The sequence below is a fragment of the Panthera leo genome, chromosome A3, assembly GCF_018350215.1.
Source record: "Panthera leo isolate Ple1 chromosome A3, P.leo_Ple1_pat1.1, whole genome shotgun sequence".
Classification (NCBI taxonomy): domain Eukaryota; kingdom Metazoa; phylum Chordata; class Mammalia; order Carnivora; family Felidae; genus Panthera; species Panthera leo.
In genome coordinates this window covers 59,899,803-59,920,493 of record NC_056681.1, presented here as the reverse complement: position 1 = coordinate 59,920,493, position 20,691 = coordinate 59,899,803, and the positions used below count along the sequence as shown (strand labels likewise).

General features: G+C 40.3%; 1 protein-coding gene across 3 annotated transcripts in view; it reads right to left on the bottom strand.

Moving 5' to 3' along the window:
* AFF3 (AF4/FMR2 family member 3) overlaps positions 1-20,691 on the bottom strand; it is a 567,801-nt gene that overhangs the window by 261,439 nt on the left and 285,671 nt on the right. For all 3 annotated transcript variants that reach the window (XM_042931993.1, XM_042931995.1, XM_042931994.1), the window contains exon 6: positions 16,319-16,366. In XM_042931993.1, coding sequence (XP_042787927.1) covers positions 16,319-16,366 — 48 coding nt within the window. The remainder of the gene's footprint in view (positions 1-16,318; positions 16,367-20,691) is intronic.

Below are 20,691 nucleotides of genomic sequence, written 5' to 3'. Positions count from 1 at the left end.
TATTAGGGTGCCTGGGTGGCTCGGTCAGTTAAGTGTCCCAATGGTCATGATCTCACAGTTTATGGGTTTGAACCCTGCATCCAGCTCTGTGCTGACAGCTCAGAGCCTGGAGCCTGCTTTGGATTCTGTGTCTCCCTCTCTCTCCGCCCCTCCCCTGCTTGCACTCTGACTTGCTCTCAAAAATAAATAAGCATTAAAAAAATTATTTACTATGTTGAATATGTAGGCCCAGTTCTTCATTTTCAAGTACTGATACATAACATTATAAATTAATTTACTCAAGAATAGATTCTTATCAGAGGCAACACTAAGTTTATAATTTTAGATGCTTGAGTCCCCATGAAGACATAAATTATCTATATATAAAATTCTAGCTCTTATTCATTTCTAGACTCTAGGAGTCTGGCTTTCTTAACAGTAATAACTTAAGGCACTGAATATAATTTAACAAGTAATATGTCCCATACTTGAAAGTATATAAGATGTCTTTAAATACTTAATAAGTCCATTTTTTCATGAAGTCAGATTTTCAATAAACCATTCAAGCACTTATCGAGATGATTGCTGGGTGCCACAAGATCATACAGAAATGTAGGCAATCTCATTCTAATTGAAATTAAGTCTGTACATCACTGAAAATACCATATTGAAAAGAAATAATCCTTCATACATGGTGTAAAAATGCCAACCCATTTCTTTTTTGTGTGTCTTCTTTTAAGGGTCTATATAAAAGCTGAGGATTTTCTGAACCTACCCCTTTGAAGACTTCCACTATTTTAATTCATTATCCTTTCAAGTCCAAGTAGATTTCCGAGTTTTACATTGCTCTCCTCGGTTGAATAAGTATATGTGGAAAGGATTTATATTTAAGTAGGAAGGTTCTATGTCATTTGCCAGCTGTTCCAAGCAATGTACCAAGTGTATTTCAATGTGAAAATACTGCTATAAGTTAGAAGTTATGCATGATTTTTAATCCTTTGTGAGCTCTCAAAAGGAATCTTTAGAAACACAGCAGACTAGAACACATATTATAAAAATTACCTTGCCTGGGTAATCGGATTTATAATTAGGCATACTTAGTATAACCATACACATGGAAAAGCAACTTATAGGCATAAGTTGACATAGTTTTACAATCAACTAAAAAGGCAAAGAAATTTAAATAAGCACTTTAACTGTACTTATTAACAAGATAAAAAGCTATCAACTGCCTATCAAACAAATGTTCCACCAGGGGGTGTAGTCTGCACTCATTCCCTCTGCAGCCACTTTACTTAGTACATGCACCTGAACATTTGTATAAAAAACTCCATTTTTGTAAAGTAATTTATAATGTCCCACTGGCTTTGGTTTTATTCCAAGCTTTATTGTTTGTCAGTCAAACTCAATGATTTCCAACACTTTTGTTTTCCTATTAACACTAAGTTTTAAAGAAACCGTAAGCAGGTTCTTTAGTGGGGTTTGCTGTTAATCCCAGGCCAATCTTTTCCTATAGCCAGGAAGCCTTTAGCAAAGCAATCGTTTCGCAGCAGTAAAGATAATTTCACAAATATTCTACAGCTAGATATCATAGATTGAAATTCATCGCTAATGAATCTGAAAATACTCGATTACCCTAACCACAAGTATACCAGCAGCTAACAGTCATCAGTTCCAAAATAAAATGTTTATTTCAATCACAGATTTACAAAATTGGTTTACCTCCAGAACTGCCTCTGATGAATGAAAATATTTTGTTAGATGCTGACTCACTAAGATGTGTGTATTCACAAATTTATCCAGCAATGGGTGTTACAACCATATCAAATAGTGAGTAAGAACAATGACTTTTTTTCTGGGCAAAATGTGCACTGTCTTGAAATCTATATTGGCTCAGTGTTACCCAGCCGGTCTGGGGCAGTGCTGTTGTTGAACACAGCAGTATCTGATGCACAAGCTGGAGCTCTGGTGCGACGCACACCCATGCGGTCAGCGGTGCCTGGGCTTCTGTCACCTGGAATTCTGGACTATCCTTTTTTACCCTCCTGCCTTGTGGGGAAGAGGACAGCACTGACTGATGTTGCTCTTACTAGGGGTAATATGGGCAGTAACGTGCAGCTCCATACAAGGCAGCATATAACAAAGGCTGATGCAGAAGAACCCAGAGTTTGAAGGCATATTACTAGTAACTAGTTTACACATGAATATACACTTGAGATCAATTCCTAAAGAACCATCAGCGGTATTTCTATGCTCACTGTGCATCCCTCATGCCACATGGCATGTACCAATCCTCAATCTAACTCCTTACAGACTCTTTGCAGCTTCTTACCACCATGGCAACAGATGCAGCCATCATGTATCCCTTTGTTTCCTCAAGACTATAAGAAAAAAGTGGTACAGATGCGAGAGTCTTGATGTATCCCCACAAGAAGAATTTGCTCAGTCTTCTGTTTTGAAAATATTCATAGTTTAAAAAAAAATTGCACTGCATTACATTTACAAGCTTGGGCTCCGGAGACCTGAGTTTAAATCCTAACCACGTCTCCTAGTTACTCTCTACGTCTCCACTGCCTCTTCTGTAAAATGGGGATGACAGCATATAGGATCACTGTGACGATTAAAAGGGGTAATAGATATTAAGGGCACGGTTAACCATCCATACATGTTAAGCGTTGCTGTTATGATACTTTCTGATGCTTTAAGCCATGGAATTCACTCTAGTCCAAGGAGCTATTCAAATCCTGCACCTTAAATACAGGGAGGCTATGATGCAATATTGATTTGATCAGCTCTTCATCATTTTCAGTGTCCAAGGTCTAGCACATGTCCCTCGAGGAACCATGAGTTTTCCCAGTGCTTCTAGCACACTGGGGGTGGGGGAGAGGATAGGGGAAGGGAATGCATCTTTAACATGTTCAAATCAAAATTACTGCTCATCTGATTTCCTAAACATTTGTTCTAATTCACCAAATATTTTGCTCACTGCCTTTTCTTTTCATCTTCCTCCATTTGCATGTGCTTTGCTTTTGATGTGGCACACACTTTAAAAATACATTATTAAGCAGACAAGCATGTCACCCCTGGAGCTAGCACTCTGTCCCCTGCTTATTCTTAACAAATCTCCTTTTGTGTTCTTTTGTGCTGAAGTGATTAATCATTTCAACTATTCAAGGGTTGCTGATGATCTTTCTAGATGATGCCAGCTACAATGACCCCTCCTCCCCCACCATTTACACCACTTTAAACATGTTAGGAATCTGCTTCAGAGTCTTTATTCATATCACAGTGGGCTCCTCATTTCATACAACAATAACGAACTAGCCTCCAAAAGAACTCAGTGTTCATTTTTTGTCTTTTTCCAGAGTCTGGGATTGGGATGGGTGTGAAGAGGCTGGTGAGAGACGACGGTGAATAAACAAGTAAACAGGAAGTTAAAAAGTCAGAATGATAAATGCATATTTTGCAGACTAGAGGAGAGGTTTTTATCTCACTGTCTGGAAAGAACCTGTTGCACTTCATTTCCTGTGCAATACCATCTTCTTCATTGCATGTGGCTCGGTTTTCTTACCTTCCTTGCCTCTTTCTCCCTAGTTATATGCAATGGGATTTTCAAATGGCTTTTGTAGTTCGAGTTGAGTCTCAGAATTACCAGGGTCTTAATATGTAATTTGGTTTCCAGAGAAGCAGCCTGGGTAGGTTTTCAGGGATTGGTCAGTTTTTAGTAGCTGTTACTAACATTTTTAGCTAAATTTAAAGGTTCTATTTTGAAAAGCCTATTCTTCACTCCTCCAGCCCACCTCCCAATATACACCACTAAACTGAATTCAAAAACATGTTTAAAAATGGACCAAAAATACTGTTAGGTCACAAGTTATTGCCAGGGGAGGGAAGACTAAAATGATTCATAAAAATGTGTGGATATAAGTATTTTGATAATAGTAAATTAATTAATAAAGCATCTCAGGGTAATTTAAAAAGAAATATGTACTCTACATACAGAAGTAAATCTTTATTTGAGACTACTAAAAAGATATTTACAAGTAGCTGAGGATAGAGTTTTAAATTATTGTATAATACATCAATAATAAGCCTGCTGATCTTAAGATTTTTGATCAAAGCTCAGAAGCCTAATCAATGTTCGTAAATATTTTGTTTAAAAAATAACATGAAATCTTTAATATTTTTAATTCCACACAACCACAGATCTCTAATTATTTAGAATTACAACACAAAAATAAGCCACTAAAATTAAAACCTTGTACTGAAAAACCTGTAATAATAAACAGTGAACTGCCATAACTGGTCATAACTTCTATAATGTCCTAAGAAATTCAGGGAGAGAAAAAGATACACATCCTCACAAACAGGCACATCTTTTTAGTGGGAGGAGAGAGAGAGGGAAGAAAATAAAGCCGCTACTGTTAGCATGTGACAATTGTTCTCAAACCTGATAACTGGAGACACAGGAAGAGGTGTATGTTTCCTGATTTATCATCAGAAACTGAAATTGTTTAGAAAAACAGTATTTGGTAGAGGGCTGATCTCTGGAGAGTGAAGGTATGAGCAGTGGTACTGAACACAGCACTTCTCCAGAACTTCTGAGATATAAGTAGGCCCAGGAATGGTACTATGTGCAAATGGGACAACCTACACATGCAAAACCTAGTTAATGCAGGAGGCTAAAGAATGTCGATGCTGGGTCACCTATTCTGAAATTACGGGCTGTGTGGACAGCTTTGAAAATCTGAACAAAACAAGATGCCCATAAATATGGGAGCACATTCTAAAAGTTATGCAAAATATCTGAGTTCCGGTCTCTACATTTATTTTTATTTGTTTGCTTGCTTATTTATTTATTTATTTATTTATTTATTTATTTATTTATTTATTTATTTAAAATGCTTATTTATTTTAATGGGGAGGGGCAGAGAGAGAGAGGGAGAGAGAGAGAATCCAAGCAGGCTTCTCACTCAGTGTGGAGCCCGACGTGGGACACAATCTCATGACCATGAGATCATGACCTTAGCTAAAATCAAGTGTCGGATGGTTAACCAACTGAGCCACCTGTGGGAGTGCCCCCAATTCCTACATTTAAAAAACACTTACATTGCATTGCATCCAACTACCATAAAAACAAAATAATTGCACAACTACAGATCCAATTTCTCCAAACTTACAAAACAACATATAAATGAAATGGAAAAAAAAAATTAGGTTTCTAAGTTTTATCAGGTTATGCTGATCTAAATAATTATGAATAAAAGAACTATAGAAAATGTCTTATTTAAAATATATGATTAATATCTAGATAGATGGTCTAATTTTTCAAGGCCCTTATCTCTTTAATCTGCAAACTATCATCTTCTATTTTAGAAGTTATTTTCAACTTCTCTCTGTGGGTACAATAGTAATTTGTAGCAAATTTTTAATTTCACACCCCTTAATTTGAAAAAGTAACAGAAAACACTCTGTGAAGTTTTCATGATTAAAAATACAATTTTAAAATGTATATCTTGAGTTGATCGCTTTGGGTAGATGTGTTTTAATTGTTCTAAGAACTGCTTTCCACAGAGCATATTAGCAGTGGAAATAGCTTTGACTTTCAGCCCTTGATTCTATGAGCAGCAACATGGTAATTAACCAAATTATCCCTGCAAATTTATTATCTTGATTTCTTCAACTTGTACATTATACTCATTATCTATCAAAATGAAAAACTCAGTCTCATGAAAGATAATCAGAACATAAGCAGCAGATACGAAGGTCTGAGCTCTCCCGATGTGTATGCCAGCAAAAGCTGCTGGACTCCTTTTCACTTCCAACCCTCGGGAGTTAAGAGGTGAGTTTTCATCTCTCTTGCATTTCTGCTAATTGTAGAATGCATCCTAATGTTCCCAGGTCACACAACAGTCTTGGCTGTCCTTGGAGAACTGATGTTTAGGGGCATAGCACCTCAACATTTTTTGTTGCAGGATTGGAAGGACAAGGTAGAGGGCAGGAACAGACATTGAGTAAAACGTCAAAGTCATCCATTCATTATTCTCCACCCATATATTCAGTATTTATTAAACATGCATTATTTTGACATGTCATTTTGACAGCCCCTGGGGATAGACAGTAACAGCCTAATGCGGGATAAGAACGACCATTGTGACTCAAGATAATAAGTGAAATGATAAGAATAAACAATAGCTTTCCTGGGGAATACAGAATAGGAGCCTCTAACTCAGACTCTGGGAATCAGGAAGGCTTCCTGGAGGGAGTGACATCTCAAGGTAGGCTTGGAAGATAAGCAGGAAAACAGTGGAATTTGGGGGGAGGGGTAGACAGAGCATGCTCTGTGGGTACAGAAGAACATGAGATAAGCCCAGAGGTGAGGGAGAGGTGTTGACATTACTCTAGCAGAAGTGGGGTAGAGAGTGTGGGATGGGCAGTAGCCAAAGATAAGGCTGGAATGTGATACAGGACTAGGATTTGTGTGGCTCTACAGACCACATCTAGGAATCTGACTCTGTCCTGAACCCAGAGGGGAGCCACTAAAATGTTTTTAAAGCAAACATGCTTTGGAAAGCGGATTCTTCCTACACTGGGGAAGCTGACTGGAGGCAGCTGGTAGGCAGGTGGCCAGGGAGGAGGTCTATGGAACAATCTAGGTGGGAAAGGATGATGGACTGAACAAGGAGGGCAGCACAGGGATGGAAAGAAGCAGACTTATTTGAGGGAGATTCATGAGACAGACTGACAGACTGGGTATAGAACTGAATGTGGCAAGTGTGGATAGGAGAATCCAATGGCTTGAGAAGCCAGGTGGATGAGGACAGCCCCTGCTGGAGGAAGAATCAGCAGAGGTATGGGGTGGCATTAGTGTGGAGGGGTCCATGACACATATAAGTGGAGCTGGACAGATGAGCATGAAACTCAGGAAACAGAGCTGGGCTCGGGATACACACTTAACACCCATCATGGCACAAATATTACTAGAAGCTGGAGAAACTGTAGCCTGTGAGAAGAAAAAAGAGCTAGGACAGAAGTCCTAGGAATACTAACACATATGGGATAAAGGTAGTTGCAAGAAGAGAGGTCCATGGAGACCAAGAAGAAATGGACCACCAATTGGGAATAAACCCAAGAGGGTGTGGTGAGAGATGCTAAGGCCTGTGCATTTTAAAGTGGAATGTGCAGTCAGCACATTGAATACCCCACAAAAGATCATACTGGGAATGGTCTCTGAGCTTAGTGGGAAGCTATCCTGGACCGTTGACCCTGGTATAATGGTTTCAGAGGAGTGGATGGGGAGAAACTGGACAGCGGTGGGTTGATGAGAAAGTGGAGCTGAAGGCACATAGGGACTTTTGCCAGGGGAGTCTACCGAAAAAGGGAAGAGCCACAAGGAGTACAGATTTGAAGAAACTCTTTTCCAAAGATGGAAAGAATGTGTACATATTTACCCTGAGGACAAGACACTACAATAGATGGGGGCTGGAGGGTACTTGTCAGCTCTTGAGTTGGCTGCAGTAGTGAATGGGACTCCAAAGCACAGGCAGAGGGATTGGCCAGAAGTCAGGAAAGAGGGAAGGAGGGGTAGGTGAGATTCAGGTAAGTTTCCAGGTCTGTCAGAAGGTCAGAACGTGGGAAGTCTGGCAAGGCAGAGTCTAGGCCTATTTTGTTCACTGCAGTACCCCCAGTGCCTAGGACAGAGGATGGCAAATTGGCCAGTGAAGCAAGCAGGACGAGGGCTTCATGCTAATAGCATCTATTTCCTGAGTTCCAGAGAAGGTGGAGCTCCTGCTGGGGCAGGAAGGAGATGCAGATGTCAGAGGTGTGGAGCAAGGGGAATGGCTTGGCTAAGCCAGATCAACCTCATTCTTGGGGATGAGAAAGTCTTATTCTCTATGTATAAATCACAGATACACATACCATCCATAGATGTACAATATATTTGTGGTATTAGAATTTTGTTGAGTAGCAATTAGGAAGAGTGTCTTGTAAGATTCCTTAGAAGAGGATAATGAGAAAAAATTGAGGAACACTGACTGGGCAAAGGTGGAGAGACAGCAGGACACCTAGAGCAGCAATGCCTGGTGAAGACCACGTTGACAGTGAGCTCTAGTGGGAGCAAGTCACTGTTTAAGGGAAATAGCACAGGCCAGCTAATGTGATCCTGCCCTGGAAGTAGGATTCAGCATAAATGAGAGGTCACAACTGGTTGGGTGCCTAGAGGGGTCCATGATCCAGCCCCAGAGTTGGCTGCTAGAGAAAAGGTTTCACTGCTCCATCCCAGAAGTCCTGGAGGGACTCAGGGCTGATGTAGGCTCTGAGAGTGGACAAGGGACCAAGCACAATGGTGCCCTGCTAATGGAGGGGCGCGTCCACAGAGGGACCCTCCTCAAAGGAGGGCAATGCCTCACACATGGCTGTGCCAGTCACAGGCTAAAATTGGCAAGCTCTCTGGGGGAAAGATGGCCATGCCCTTATGGAATCTTGATGGGATGGAAACAGTAGGAAGAGGTCTTCAGTGACTTGTATTCACGAACGTGTTTGCAACAACCAGCTGCCTGAGAGAATTTCCAAGTCAGAGAGAGAGAAGCATAAAATGTAGGGTAGAGGTGAAGAAGGTCACAGGACTCTTTATGCCAGAAATTTCCTGACACAAAGGTTACACGCATGCATATATACATACATCACACTCCAAAAATACTTTTACAAACAAGGAGAATCTTATTTGTCTGCACATTTTAAGTACTAATATCACTTTGGCTAATATTTTAATGTTTTTGTGCTTAAAAATTTTTTTTTCTTAATGTTTATTTATTTTTGAGAGAGAGAGAGACAGAGCATGAGCAGGGATGGGGAAGAGAGAGAGGGAGACACAGAATCTGAAGCAGGCTCCAGGCTCTGAGCTGTCAGCACTGAGCCCGACACGGGGCTCGAACCCACGAACTATGAGATCATGACTGCAGCTGAAGTTGGATGCTCAACCAACTGGGCCACCCAGGTGCCCCTGTTTTTGTGCTTTTTAATTAGCACTCTGAAATATTCCTTATAAAAGGACTTAAAATAAAAATTATATAAATAATTATCAGTTTTGATTTTTGGTAAGGTTTTCAAAGTCCAATGAACACATATGCTTATATTATACTTAAGCACAGAAATAGGAAAGAAAAAATAAAATTGCATTCGTTCCATTAGGTAAATTTAGCAAAGGACATGAAGCAAATTAAATGGCTAGCACTAAATAGTAGCACTGTACTGCTGAACAACAGCACTTAAGGGAACCAAAGATTAAAAATAAATATGTTCTTTGGGAACTTATACATTTGAAAGTATCAGACATCATAATCTGTGTATTGGTATTTTCTGTAAGTAAAACAAAAAACACATTGCAATGGTAAACTTCATTCTTGGATAAAGATAAGAATTTGCAAGTTTTGCTCTATGTGATCCAAGGTCAAGCACTTATTTTTCTGGAAATGATAACTCGCTGAAACACAAAGAAGCAAAATACCGCGAGGTGCTGTGAAAAGCTGAGCGGCATGGATGGGTGACACCGTATAACCCAATGGACCACATATACTCTGACAGTCGACCGCAGTCTCTGCTTCTGTCCCACCCTCCTACACTCCCATGTTGCTGGGGTAGGACTCTGCAAAGCACCTTTCAGAGGAGCTGTTTGTTTTCTTCCCTACATTCTCTCTCTTACTCATTCTATAAGCATCTGGTCCCTTTTGCATGTCTTACAAGTGTTTAAAGGCACAGAGTAAATCTACCACTTGTTGAGTGACATTCAATCTCTTCATTTCTTTGATCTCTTGATGTACCTTATAAGGCAAGAGCAACAGAACACTTACAAAATCAAGTATTTTTAATCTTCTGGTCCTCTAATGTAATGCTGAGACTCTCCAAATATCTTCCTGAGAAACTGAAACTGGGTCTTTGACCTTGCCTGAAGCCCAGCCCTTCATGCATTCTGGCTGGCTGACACATTTCCCTTGCACATCTCTTAGTCTTTACCAGCCTGGGTACAGCAGGAGGCACACAGCACCATTAGTTTCCATGACACCCAGTGGCATCTAGGTTTTGTTAACATGCCATTTGTGTTATCTCCTCTTTTTTTCAGTCAGCACCTTCATAGTAAAATATTGACAAACACCCATGAAAAGATATCAGCTGAAGTATCAGAATTCACTCTTGACTGTCAGAGCAGAAAGTATATTCCCACATGCCTCTAGCTACATGGGCTGCTAACATTCCTTTGGGCTTCTATCCCCATGGTTCTGTAAATGCCTTTGTAATTTCTAATGGTATGCATCAGAACAAGACAGGTAAACACAGAAAGGCAAAGCCCTTTGTGCACAACAGGAGCTTCTGGACCTCTGAGGTTCCTCTGGCCATCACCCCAAAATCTCTGGGCTCAGAGCAAATTCTGATTTAGAGCGGTCTCTTGCCTCATGTCTGTTAGAAACTGAACACCTCTAGAGTCATCGCAAAGTCTACAGAGAGTAGCCAAATGGCCCTGAAACATTGGATACTCCTCACAGGTACAAAAATGCCCTTGGCAAGCAGAAATGGAGTCATTTAAGTAGGGTTTGTGGTTTTGGCCAAAAGGACTAGCATAATAACATCTCGTAAAAATGCATCTATGGTTATAAAATAAAATATAAATTGTGGTATTTCTGTCTCTATCCATTCAGATGATCAAATACGAAAAGAAAAATCAAAACAAAACACTACCAAACAATAATTCATCTTGGACAAGACTTGTAGGTTTTGTCTGGTCAATTTCTCTAGGCCTACATCAAGTTTACTTTTGCTTTGATTTTATTTCACTACAACAAGTAATGGGATGTATTAATGGGGCTCCTGAAAAGCTATACATGGACTGATTTTGCCATTTGTGGGCTTCATTTTGTCACTAACAAAATCTTTACTGTTTGAAACAAATGAAATAATTAATAAAGGAAAGAGCATGAGTTAAAAAAAGCCCATCTGGCTCTGTGCTGACAGCTCAGAGACTGGAGCCTGTTTCAGAATCTGTGTCTCCCTCTCTCTCTGACCCTCCCCCGTTCATGCTCTGTCTCTCTGTCTCAAAAATAAATAAACGTTAAAAAAAAAAAAATTAAAAAAAAAAAGCCCATCTGGTCTAAAGCAGGGGAGATTGGACTGAGGTCCATTTTTTCAAATGACCCAAATAGGTCACTTAAAACAAGTTGTCTGTTTGTTCTCTATTTTTTCTATAGAGTGGCTAATATATTTTCATTAAATGTAGACTTTTAAGCACAAGGTTTGTCTTGGCCCACATGAGGGTCTGAAATGTCAGGGGGCCATGATAATGTGCACGTCATACGATGGTGCTTTCAATGCTTTCCTCACTCACAGATCTCCCAGAATCAAAACTGAAAATCTTGTCCAGCAGGCTCCTTAACTTTCTAGGAAAGGAGTTTCCTTTTGGGCTAGAAGTTGTTCAACTGTAGTGTCAAGAAATTGATGTGGGTCTCCAGAATCCAAACAAGTACCAGTTACCCTTTTCCTACCAACAGAAATGCAACTCTATGTAAATATTCACTATAAAGATTTCTATGAAGTTGGAACTGAATTAGTGACTAAAGATGAAAACTAAGAAGATAATCGGCTCTGATGTTATGTGGAAATTGTCTCTAAATTCGTCCTTTGAGCCCAAACCAGAATCTCAATCATTGGCTTCTTTATTAGGAAGGCTCACCACGCTATGAGTAGTACTCCTCAACAACTCCATCTAAAGCTGTCTTGCATAAAATTTGTGCATCCTAGATTCCAGCCCTGCACAACCCCATTAAGTTGTAAACGGATTTTATTTGCTGAACAAATGTTAATGCCATTCTACGTTAATGGATAATGCTACAGAAAGCACCTAAGTATTACAGCACTGGAACCTTTAAGAATGAAATATAGTGTAACTTAAAAAACTGTCTCTTACAAACATATGTCAACCATGAGGGCTCCTAGCTTGTGTCGCCCATCTTCATAGAACTCAGTTATAATTTCTCCCTCGGTTAACTGAATTTTGCAATAATACACAGATTTATTAGGTCCCAGGGTTAAAATTCTCTGAGTAAGAGTAAAAAATAATTACACTTTAGAATATAATGTAATATTCAAATGGCTTGAAAACAGTCACCTCAGCAAAAATAAGAGAGAGGAAAGGAAGAAGTTTAAAGATGAGGTTGATAACGTTGGCCATAAAACCTCTGTGAGTTCAAGTGCACAAATGCATGATCTGGCACTTCCGAATCATAAACACGTGGAAATGGGAAACCTCCCTTTCATGGCAAAATGCCTGAGTGGTTTCATTATTGAGCCAGGGGGACTTCTTCATTTAAATAAGAAAGCTTGATAGATAAGATAGAGAGGGTGCTGATGCCAGACTGTGCTCGTTAAAATCCCAGCTCTACTACTTTCTAGTTGTATGACTTTGGGCAAGCTGTGTTTAACTTCCTTCTTCTGTAAAATGGGGATGTTAACAGTGCCTGACTCATGGGGCATCTGTGATGGTTAAATGAGTTAACACAAGCAAGAAACTGAGAACAGTTCCTCGTTTGTAATAAATGTTCCACAAATGTTAGCTCTTCATCATTTGGTACCTGTTATTATCTATAGGATTGATTGCAGATGGAAAGGCCCTGAATGGGAACCATGGCCTTTCCTCATAAAATTTCTTTCAACTCACTGATGCTATATTCTCAGTTTTCTCTTGTCTGGATGCTGCGCCCTCTACTCCACAGAAACAGCATGCAATAAAACCACTGATGAGCTTTTTGTTGTCCAATCCAGAGTGGTTTTCAATTCTTGTCTCTCTTCTCCCCTCAGAAATCCTGTACACTGTTGAGCTTGAAACTCTCTTTCCCTGGATTCTGGGACTTTCCATGGCCATTATTACTCCTCAACTTCCTGAGTCATGCCCTCTCACTTTCATTTGCAAGGGGATCCTACTCTCCCTGACCCTTATACGTTTGAATTTCAGCTTTCATTGCCTCTCGGTCTCTCCTCTCTCCGGGTAGATTAACCTATTTCTGTGGCTTTATTACCAACAAAATTAGCCTGCAGCTTTAGACCTCTGTTCTGAGCCCCAGACGGATGTATGCTCATCTACATTCTCCATGTTTACTGGATTGCCTCAAAGGTAGTTCAAACTCAACATGTCAAAAAATTAATTTATTATTTCATCCCTCCCCCTCAAACCAGCATCTCCTTCAATGTTTCCATGCCCGTGAGTGCCCCACCAAGCATCTCTCATCTGGACAGCTGCAGCAGCCCCTCCTCTTTCTTCTTCCCCTTCTCCTCTCAATCCATTCCACAAAGCAGTTAGAGTAGAGTGTCTAAACAGCTAATCTGATAACGTTACTCTGGCTCAGCTCCTTCACTGGCTCCCCTATACATATCTTAAACATGACTGAGAAGGAACAGCCCTACCTAGCTTCTCCTGCCTAGTTTTCCCACCTACACTCTAGCCACTCTGGGCTCACTGCCCTTTGTGGGTCCCTAACTAGCCAAACTCTTCCTGTTTCTCTGCTGGCAGCCTCAACATTTTTCTCCTATACCAATTTTCTATTCAAACTCCAACTATTGGTCCAAATGTTGCTTCCTCATGAAAGACCTAAAATTAGAGTCACCCTGAGTATTCGTCACAATTAATATTAGACATTTACTTATAAGATTACAAATAAAACTTAGTATCTATATCTTCCAGCACATCACTGGTTTCAAAAGGGTCATGTCTGTTTGGCCTGCTATTGTTCTCCCTGTACCTCCCACATGGAAAGGACATGCTAACACTTGTTAAATGAATATCTCAGTTTTCATTATTTTAAGGCGCCTTTATGACCTGCTCATTCTCCACAATAAGAGAGAGAGATGGCTATAAGTACCAAGTACCTTGGTGACCTGGACCACATTAGGTTTACCTCGCTGATCATAAGGGGAGAGAAAGTGACAAGGAAAACTGGGCTCCACAAAGACTATCTATCCATGGGAACCCACTGCTTTTAAGCCAATACGTCATGCCCAAGATTTAGAGTAAATGGAATCTGTTTGTGAGCTATCACAATGATATTCTTCCTTCTCCCTTGGAGGATTCTTTCCTTCCTTCACTTATCTATTTATTCATTCAACAAGATCCTGATTCTCAATTCCAGACATCGGGGCCATGGTGTGGGAGGAATACTGACATCTGGCAGATACACAATAAATACAATAGGCTGTAACAGAGAAGACGCCCTGTGCTTGTGTTTGGAAGAGAGGACATGCTTAGGACAAGCGGGGAAGACAGCCCTGAAGAATGACTGGTGCGAGCGAGGCAGAGGACAGCCAGGAAAACATTCCAGGCAAAACCTGGGAATACTGGCGTGATCATCTAGGAGCTCCCTCAGCAACAACTACGGCTACTAACACCACAGGTTGACAGGTGAGGACAGAGAAAAGGCCCACCTGGACAACACCAGCACCACTATCACCTCTGTTTCCTCTGACCCTATACTATCTCCCATCCTGGACCACTCATCATGGGCTCTAGGAAGATCAGAACATTAAAGAGAGCTCAGCTATCTCCTGATGAGTTCATCATCTCCACTGCCCTTTACCTTGCACATGCTTACAAATCAATGATCTGGTTGGTCCAGACTTTCCCTTTTGTTCCATGACTGATTCCAGGCAGGCTCTGGCAGTGCCAGTGCCAGTGGAATATGAGGAAGTAGGAATATCAGGAAGTAGGAGTGGGATGAGGGGGTATAAGACTTTCTTCAGCTCTCTTCTGAAAAAAAAATGCCTTAAAACTCTTGACGGCAGCATTCGGTTTAAGTGAATTTTATGTTACCTAAACTATACCCTTTTGGTGTGTGAATTGCTCAAGCCTGTATTCACACTTTAAGCCTTGTTTGGAGTGCGGCAAAGAAAGGTCAAATGACAGATTTCTACCATAACCTCAGAAAAGATAAGGAAGGATAAGAAGGGGTCGGATTTTAAAAATAGTGAAATCAAAGGAGAGATGTGTAATGCTATTAGCATTTTGCTGACATAAATACGATAACCAATCAAAGGAAGATGGCTTTATCACTGAATATTTGGATTCCAAACATGAAAGTATGTCAAAAGAGAAATAGGGCAAGTATATCAGCACTTCACACTAATTTGTTGTTTAATCTGAAACAAAGCTCCAGGTTAGAGATAATACAGATATAAAATACAATATGTATTTTATTTAACATATATGAAATGCCAGAAATGAAGCTACCCACTTTGACAACTGTTTTCTATATTAATCTCTGCCAGAAAAACAAAAATCATTATGAACTCAACAGATCAAACTTCAATTAATTATTTTGGTTAAGTTGAGAATTAAAAGGTTCATGAAATAATGCTTTCCAGGAAGAAAAAAAAATCTGCCTCTGAAAACAATGTGATGATTAATGTAAATTTTTAAACCAAATAATTATATTACTGTCATTCATTAGCAATTCAAGAAAAAGTGTGTAGGATGTCCAAAAGTTAGAAACATATTAAAATAAAGGTTTTTTCTTTATAGGGAATTGCCATCCCATCTGGTCTAATTTGTCTTGGTGTTTTTCCCAGTGTAATATCAGCTTTTTGAGAATGTAAATTATTAGGTCACTCCCCTGAATAAATATGAGTGAAGAAAAAATATGGGTTGAAGATGACATCCTGATTACAAGTTTGAATACTCAAGAAAACACTAATATGGCAGGAGAGCCCAGCTTAAGTGAATCTGGGTGTGAAACTGGTTCATAAAGGGTATCTACTAGAGATGATGATGATGATGATGAAAAGGACAGTGTCAGACAGTAATAGGCAAAAACGTTAGTAAGATGCAAAACAATATGGAAATAAATTTTCAGACAGTGAGCATCACCTCTTTGTCAGAGTGCTTCTGATTCTAATTAAGTTTAGGAGAAAACTAACAAGGCAACCCTTGCCTGACTGGGAAGTAAGGACTATTAAAGGATGCTTTTAAATAGTAGGCTGACAAATGGGGGCATCCAAATGTAAGCACGACCATATTTTTCATCTCAACTCTGTTCTTCTGTCTCCCAGCTGATCACTTTAATACAGTGTCACCTCAGCCTGTACAAAGGCACTGGGTTGATGTGTAGCTCCTAGATTTCTAAAAGAAGAATTGCTTTTGTAAAGCGGCATTTGGACAACTTATATGATTGCCTTCAGAAAAGGTAAACCTCAAACAAGAAGCAAACAATAGGCTCCTTGGACAACACAGCCACATGCCTCCTTCTATTTGGGATCTAGTCCAACCAATTGGTAAGATTTGTAAAAAGAAAAAAAATCTCCTTACCCGAATTATTTCTTCAACACAGCTGTTTGTGTCTCCAGATCTACTCTCCTGAAAGCAAAGGGGAAAAAAAAACAAACAAACAGAATTAGGCCTGAGAGCACAGATTTATGGTTACAAAGAAAAGATGACACATAAGCTTCTAAACTTGAGCTTGGACCAGGGATGCCTGAAGTGGGGCTTACTGATGAGCTCCTTTCCTTTATGGGGCAGCACGAGTCACGGCTATGACTGCTCCCCTCCCCTCTGTGGCACAGTGGACAGGTCAGCCAGGAGCACTGCATACACCTGAGTTTTAGCTCGGGGCCCTCCAGTCATGGCCATGCTTGGCAGGGCAGGCTTCTGGGAGGATAGCAGCCGACAGACAGGGGTGAGCTCTTCACCTTGGGCTCTACCAATGTGTGGAAATGTGGCCTCCACTGCAAAAGTGGAACCAGTTCACCTACCAAATATATGCAATGGCTTTGCCGAGTCCAGTGGCTTGCTAAGGCTTAAGTAAAAGTCTGTCCCCACTTTTTACGTAAAAGTCTGGTAGTTCCACCATCCTCAAAGCCCAGATTTACTGGTTTGATGAGCAGAAAACTGAAAGACCAAAAGGAGAAATATCCTCTCAACATTCGCACAGCATGCTGGGTGTCATACTCCACAGCCACTTGTTCTGTGACCCACACTGCCCTGTGCTGTGGAGATGTTAAGGACTCTGAGGAATGGTGGCTTCAGGTCAGAGCCGACACTGGGGAGCATTTTAAGTTCCAGAAATGCTGTGTGGTTACTGCTGGTTCCATAGCTCAGAGCGCAGGAAGTGGTATGGTGGGGACATGAAAGCAGCATCGGCTGGTAGAAGTGCCCACTGTGGTCTCAGGGAGCCACTTCCCCTGGCCTTTTAATTCAACAAGGCTGCCCACAGTTCAGCGTGACATTCTAGAACGAGGCTGTCTTCATAGTGTTCTCCAAACCCGCTCTCCCATCCTCTTCACAGTTCTCTCTCCATCAGGGAAGCAAATGTGCCCCTTCCTGGGTTTCCTGGTTAATTCCAAGTCGCCCTGTAGATAACAGGTCAACCAGGACTTCCTCAGAGCAGCCGTAGCTAAGCCTGGAGTACTCATCCTCAGCCACATTTACTTCTTCAGAGCACTCATCACACTCAGTAACTAGCTATTTCATGATACTTCCTCCCCACAGAACATACACTCCACAAATTCAGGGGCTCTGGGTCTTTCAGCTGTGCTTCACATTGTCCTGAGTATGTGCAGTAAATGTTGGCTAGTGGACACTGTATGAAGAAATGAATGAACCTACTTCCTGTAGTCTTAGAAATATGAGGAGTACCATAATTGGCTCCAAGATTTGGGAATATTGCAAAGGCTTGCCAAAGAGCACACCTTTGTACCCTAACCACCCCTGTGTGTGCCACCTCACCCCCTTCACCTGGTGGAAGAGCATTCTGTTTGAAATATTCTACCCTTCATACTGGGTAAGGAGGCAGAGTGAATGAAGATATGGGAAGCTTGAAAAGGTCCCACACATGATTGAGAGAATTTGTCCAGGTCCCCTAATGGAGGCCCATAAAGTTTACATGACTTGCCCCTTGCCACATAACAGCAGTGCCTGGACCAGACATAGGACTCCTGACTCTCAATCATGTACGTTTTCACTTCCAGAAACTTTCCCCAGTCCCAAAGCTGTGCTTGAAATATAATCTGTTGGCAAATCTGAGTTCATTTGTCAAAGGTATTTCATTACCAGGGTTTCTACAAGGTTTATATAAGTTTAGGAACTTCTTGTGTGTGTGTGTGTGTCTGTGTGTGTGTGTGTGTGTGCACGCGCATGCATGTGGTAAAATATGCAAAATATGAAATTTGCCATTTTAAACCATTTTTTAAAGTTTTTATTTATTTTTGAGAGAGAGAGAGACAGACAGACAGACAGAGCATGAGCAGAGGAGGGGCAGAGAGAGAGGAAGACACAGAACTCTGAGCAGGCTCCAGGCATTAAGCTGTCAGCACAGAGCCCGACGCAGTGCTTGAACTCATGAACTATGAGATCATGACCTGAGCTGAAGTCAGAGGCTTAACTGACTGAGCCATCCAGGCGCCCCCATTTTAAACCATTTTAAAGTGTATAATTTACTGGCATTCAATACAGTCACAATGCCACCACTATCTAGTTCTATAAGTTTTTCATAACCTTGAATGGAGTCCCCATGCCTCTTGAACAGGAACTCCCCATTCTTCTCTCCCCAGCCCCTGATAACCACTACTTTCTGTCTTGATGGATCCTTCTAGTCTGGATATTTCATGTAAATAGAATCATAAAATATGTAGTCTTTTATGTCTGGCTGGTTTCACTTAGAATAATGTTTTCAAGTTTTCAAGGTTCCTCATTTTTTTTTTTAATTTATTTATTTGGCTGGGGAGGGGCAGAGAGAGAAGGAGAGAGAAAATCACAAGCAGGCTCCATGCTGTCAGTGTGGAGCCTGATGTGGGGCTCAATCCCACAAACCATGAGATCATGACCTGAGCCAAAATCTAGAGTCAGATGCACAGCCGAGACTGAGCCACCCAGGCGCCCTGGTTCCTCTGTGTTATAGCATGTATCATACTTCATTCTTTTTTATGGCTGAATAATATTCCACTGTATGGATATACCACATTTTGTTTATCTATTTGTAAATTGATGGACATTTTGATATTTCCACTTTGGCTATTGTGATATCACTTCTATAAACATCCATGAACAAATTTTTGTTTCAATGTCTGCTTTCAGTTTTTTGGGGTATATAATTAGGAATTGAATTAGTAGGTCATATGGCAATCCTATGCTTAGCTTGTTGAGGAACTGCCAAATTTTTTTCCATACTAGCTGTACTATTTTATATTCCCACCAGCAATGTATGAAGGTTCTAATTTCTCCAACTCCTCACAAATACTTGTTTATTTCTGGTTTTGCATTGTTTTGTTTTTGTTAGGACCCATCCTACTGGGCATAAAATGGTATCTCATTACAGGCTTGATATGCATTTTCCTAATGACTATTGGTGTTGAGCATCTTTACATGTGCATGTTGGTCATCTGCATATCTTCTTTGGAAAAATGTCCTTTGCCCACTTTTTAACTGTGTGTGTGTGTGTGTGTGTGTGTGTGTGTGTGTGTGTGTGTGTGTCTTCCTATTGTTTGTTGTAAGAGTTCTTTATGTATTCTGGATCCTTGACCCTTATCAGATATATGACTTGCACATCTTTTCTTGCATTCTATGGGGTGTATGTTCACTCTCTTGGTAGTTCATGGATGTACATAATTTTTAGTTTTGATGAAGTCCATTTTATCTTTCTTGCCTTTGTTCCTTTGCTTTTGGTGTCATATATAAGAAACCACTGCTGAGTCCAAGGTTCTGAAAGATGTACCCCTGTTATTTTTAAGAGTTTTACAGTTAGTTTTTATATTTAGGTCTTTAATCTAATAGTTTGAGAACTTTTAGGTAAGATTAATTTCCTTATGGGTTATTTGGTAAGTTTTAGTTAAAATAGGAACATTCTCTTTGTATAAATTACTTCATGCTGGTTCATCACTAAAAGATTAATAACAAAAAGCATAAGGCACAGCCACTGTTGCTCACAGTGCAAGAACACAACATACATGTCTATTACTATAAATCAAGAAAAAATAGTCTTAAAAAGCATGACAGGTTAGGAGACCCAAATGCTTTTTATAATATTTCATTATCTTTTCCTACACACATCCCTCCTGTTTACCCAAAAGTTCCAGTTTGGTGACACACATCTAATAACTCCCTCCTCTCATCCCCAGTGCCTTATCCTAGGACTGCTCTGGAAACTTCACCATTCTAACACTCCAATCCAACTGGATCAAAGAGCTCTTGTTTGAACCTGCCCCAAACCTACTTCCTTTCCAGAGCAGCCTCAGGCAATCATCATAGAGTCTGTAAGGAACAGTCTCAGTCCAGCCAGGGCTCAATGGTGTTTGGAACAATCTCCTTTGGAATTCAGCAGTGGGGATAAATGATCTCAACTGGAAAACCTGTCTTCAAACTTACAACCATTCTCTTATTCTACTTCTAAGTCCCAACTCTTTTCTACTGCATAACATACTGGCAGAGTAAATGCTAAGTTCTCACGTAACTTTCTATTTTGCACCTTAAAATGATCAATCAAGAAAAACTTGACTTCATGTTCACTTGGTAGACTCACCCAGATACACAACATACTAAAAACATTCTTCAAATTAAACTTTGGGTTGATTCCTTAAACTACAATTCCCCTGAATACCACACTTTAATTTCATTTCAAGTGATTTATATAAATGACGGGTTGCTCTTATGGATATTTCTCCCTGTAATCCTATAAATTTCTACTATCC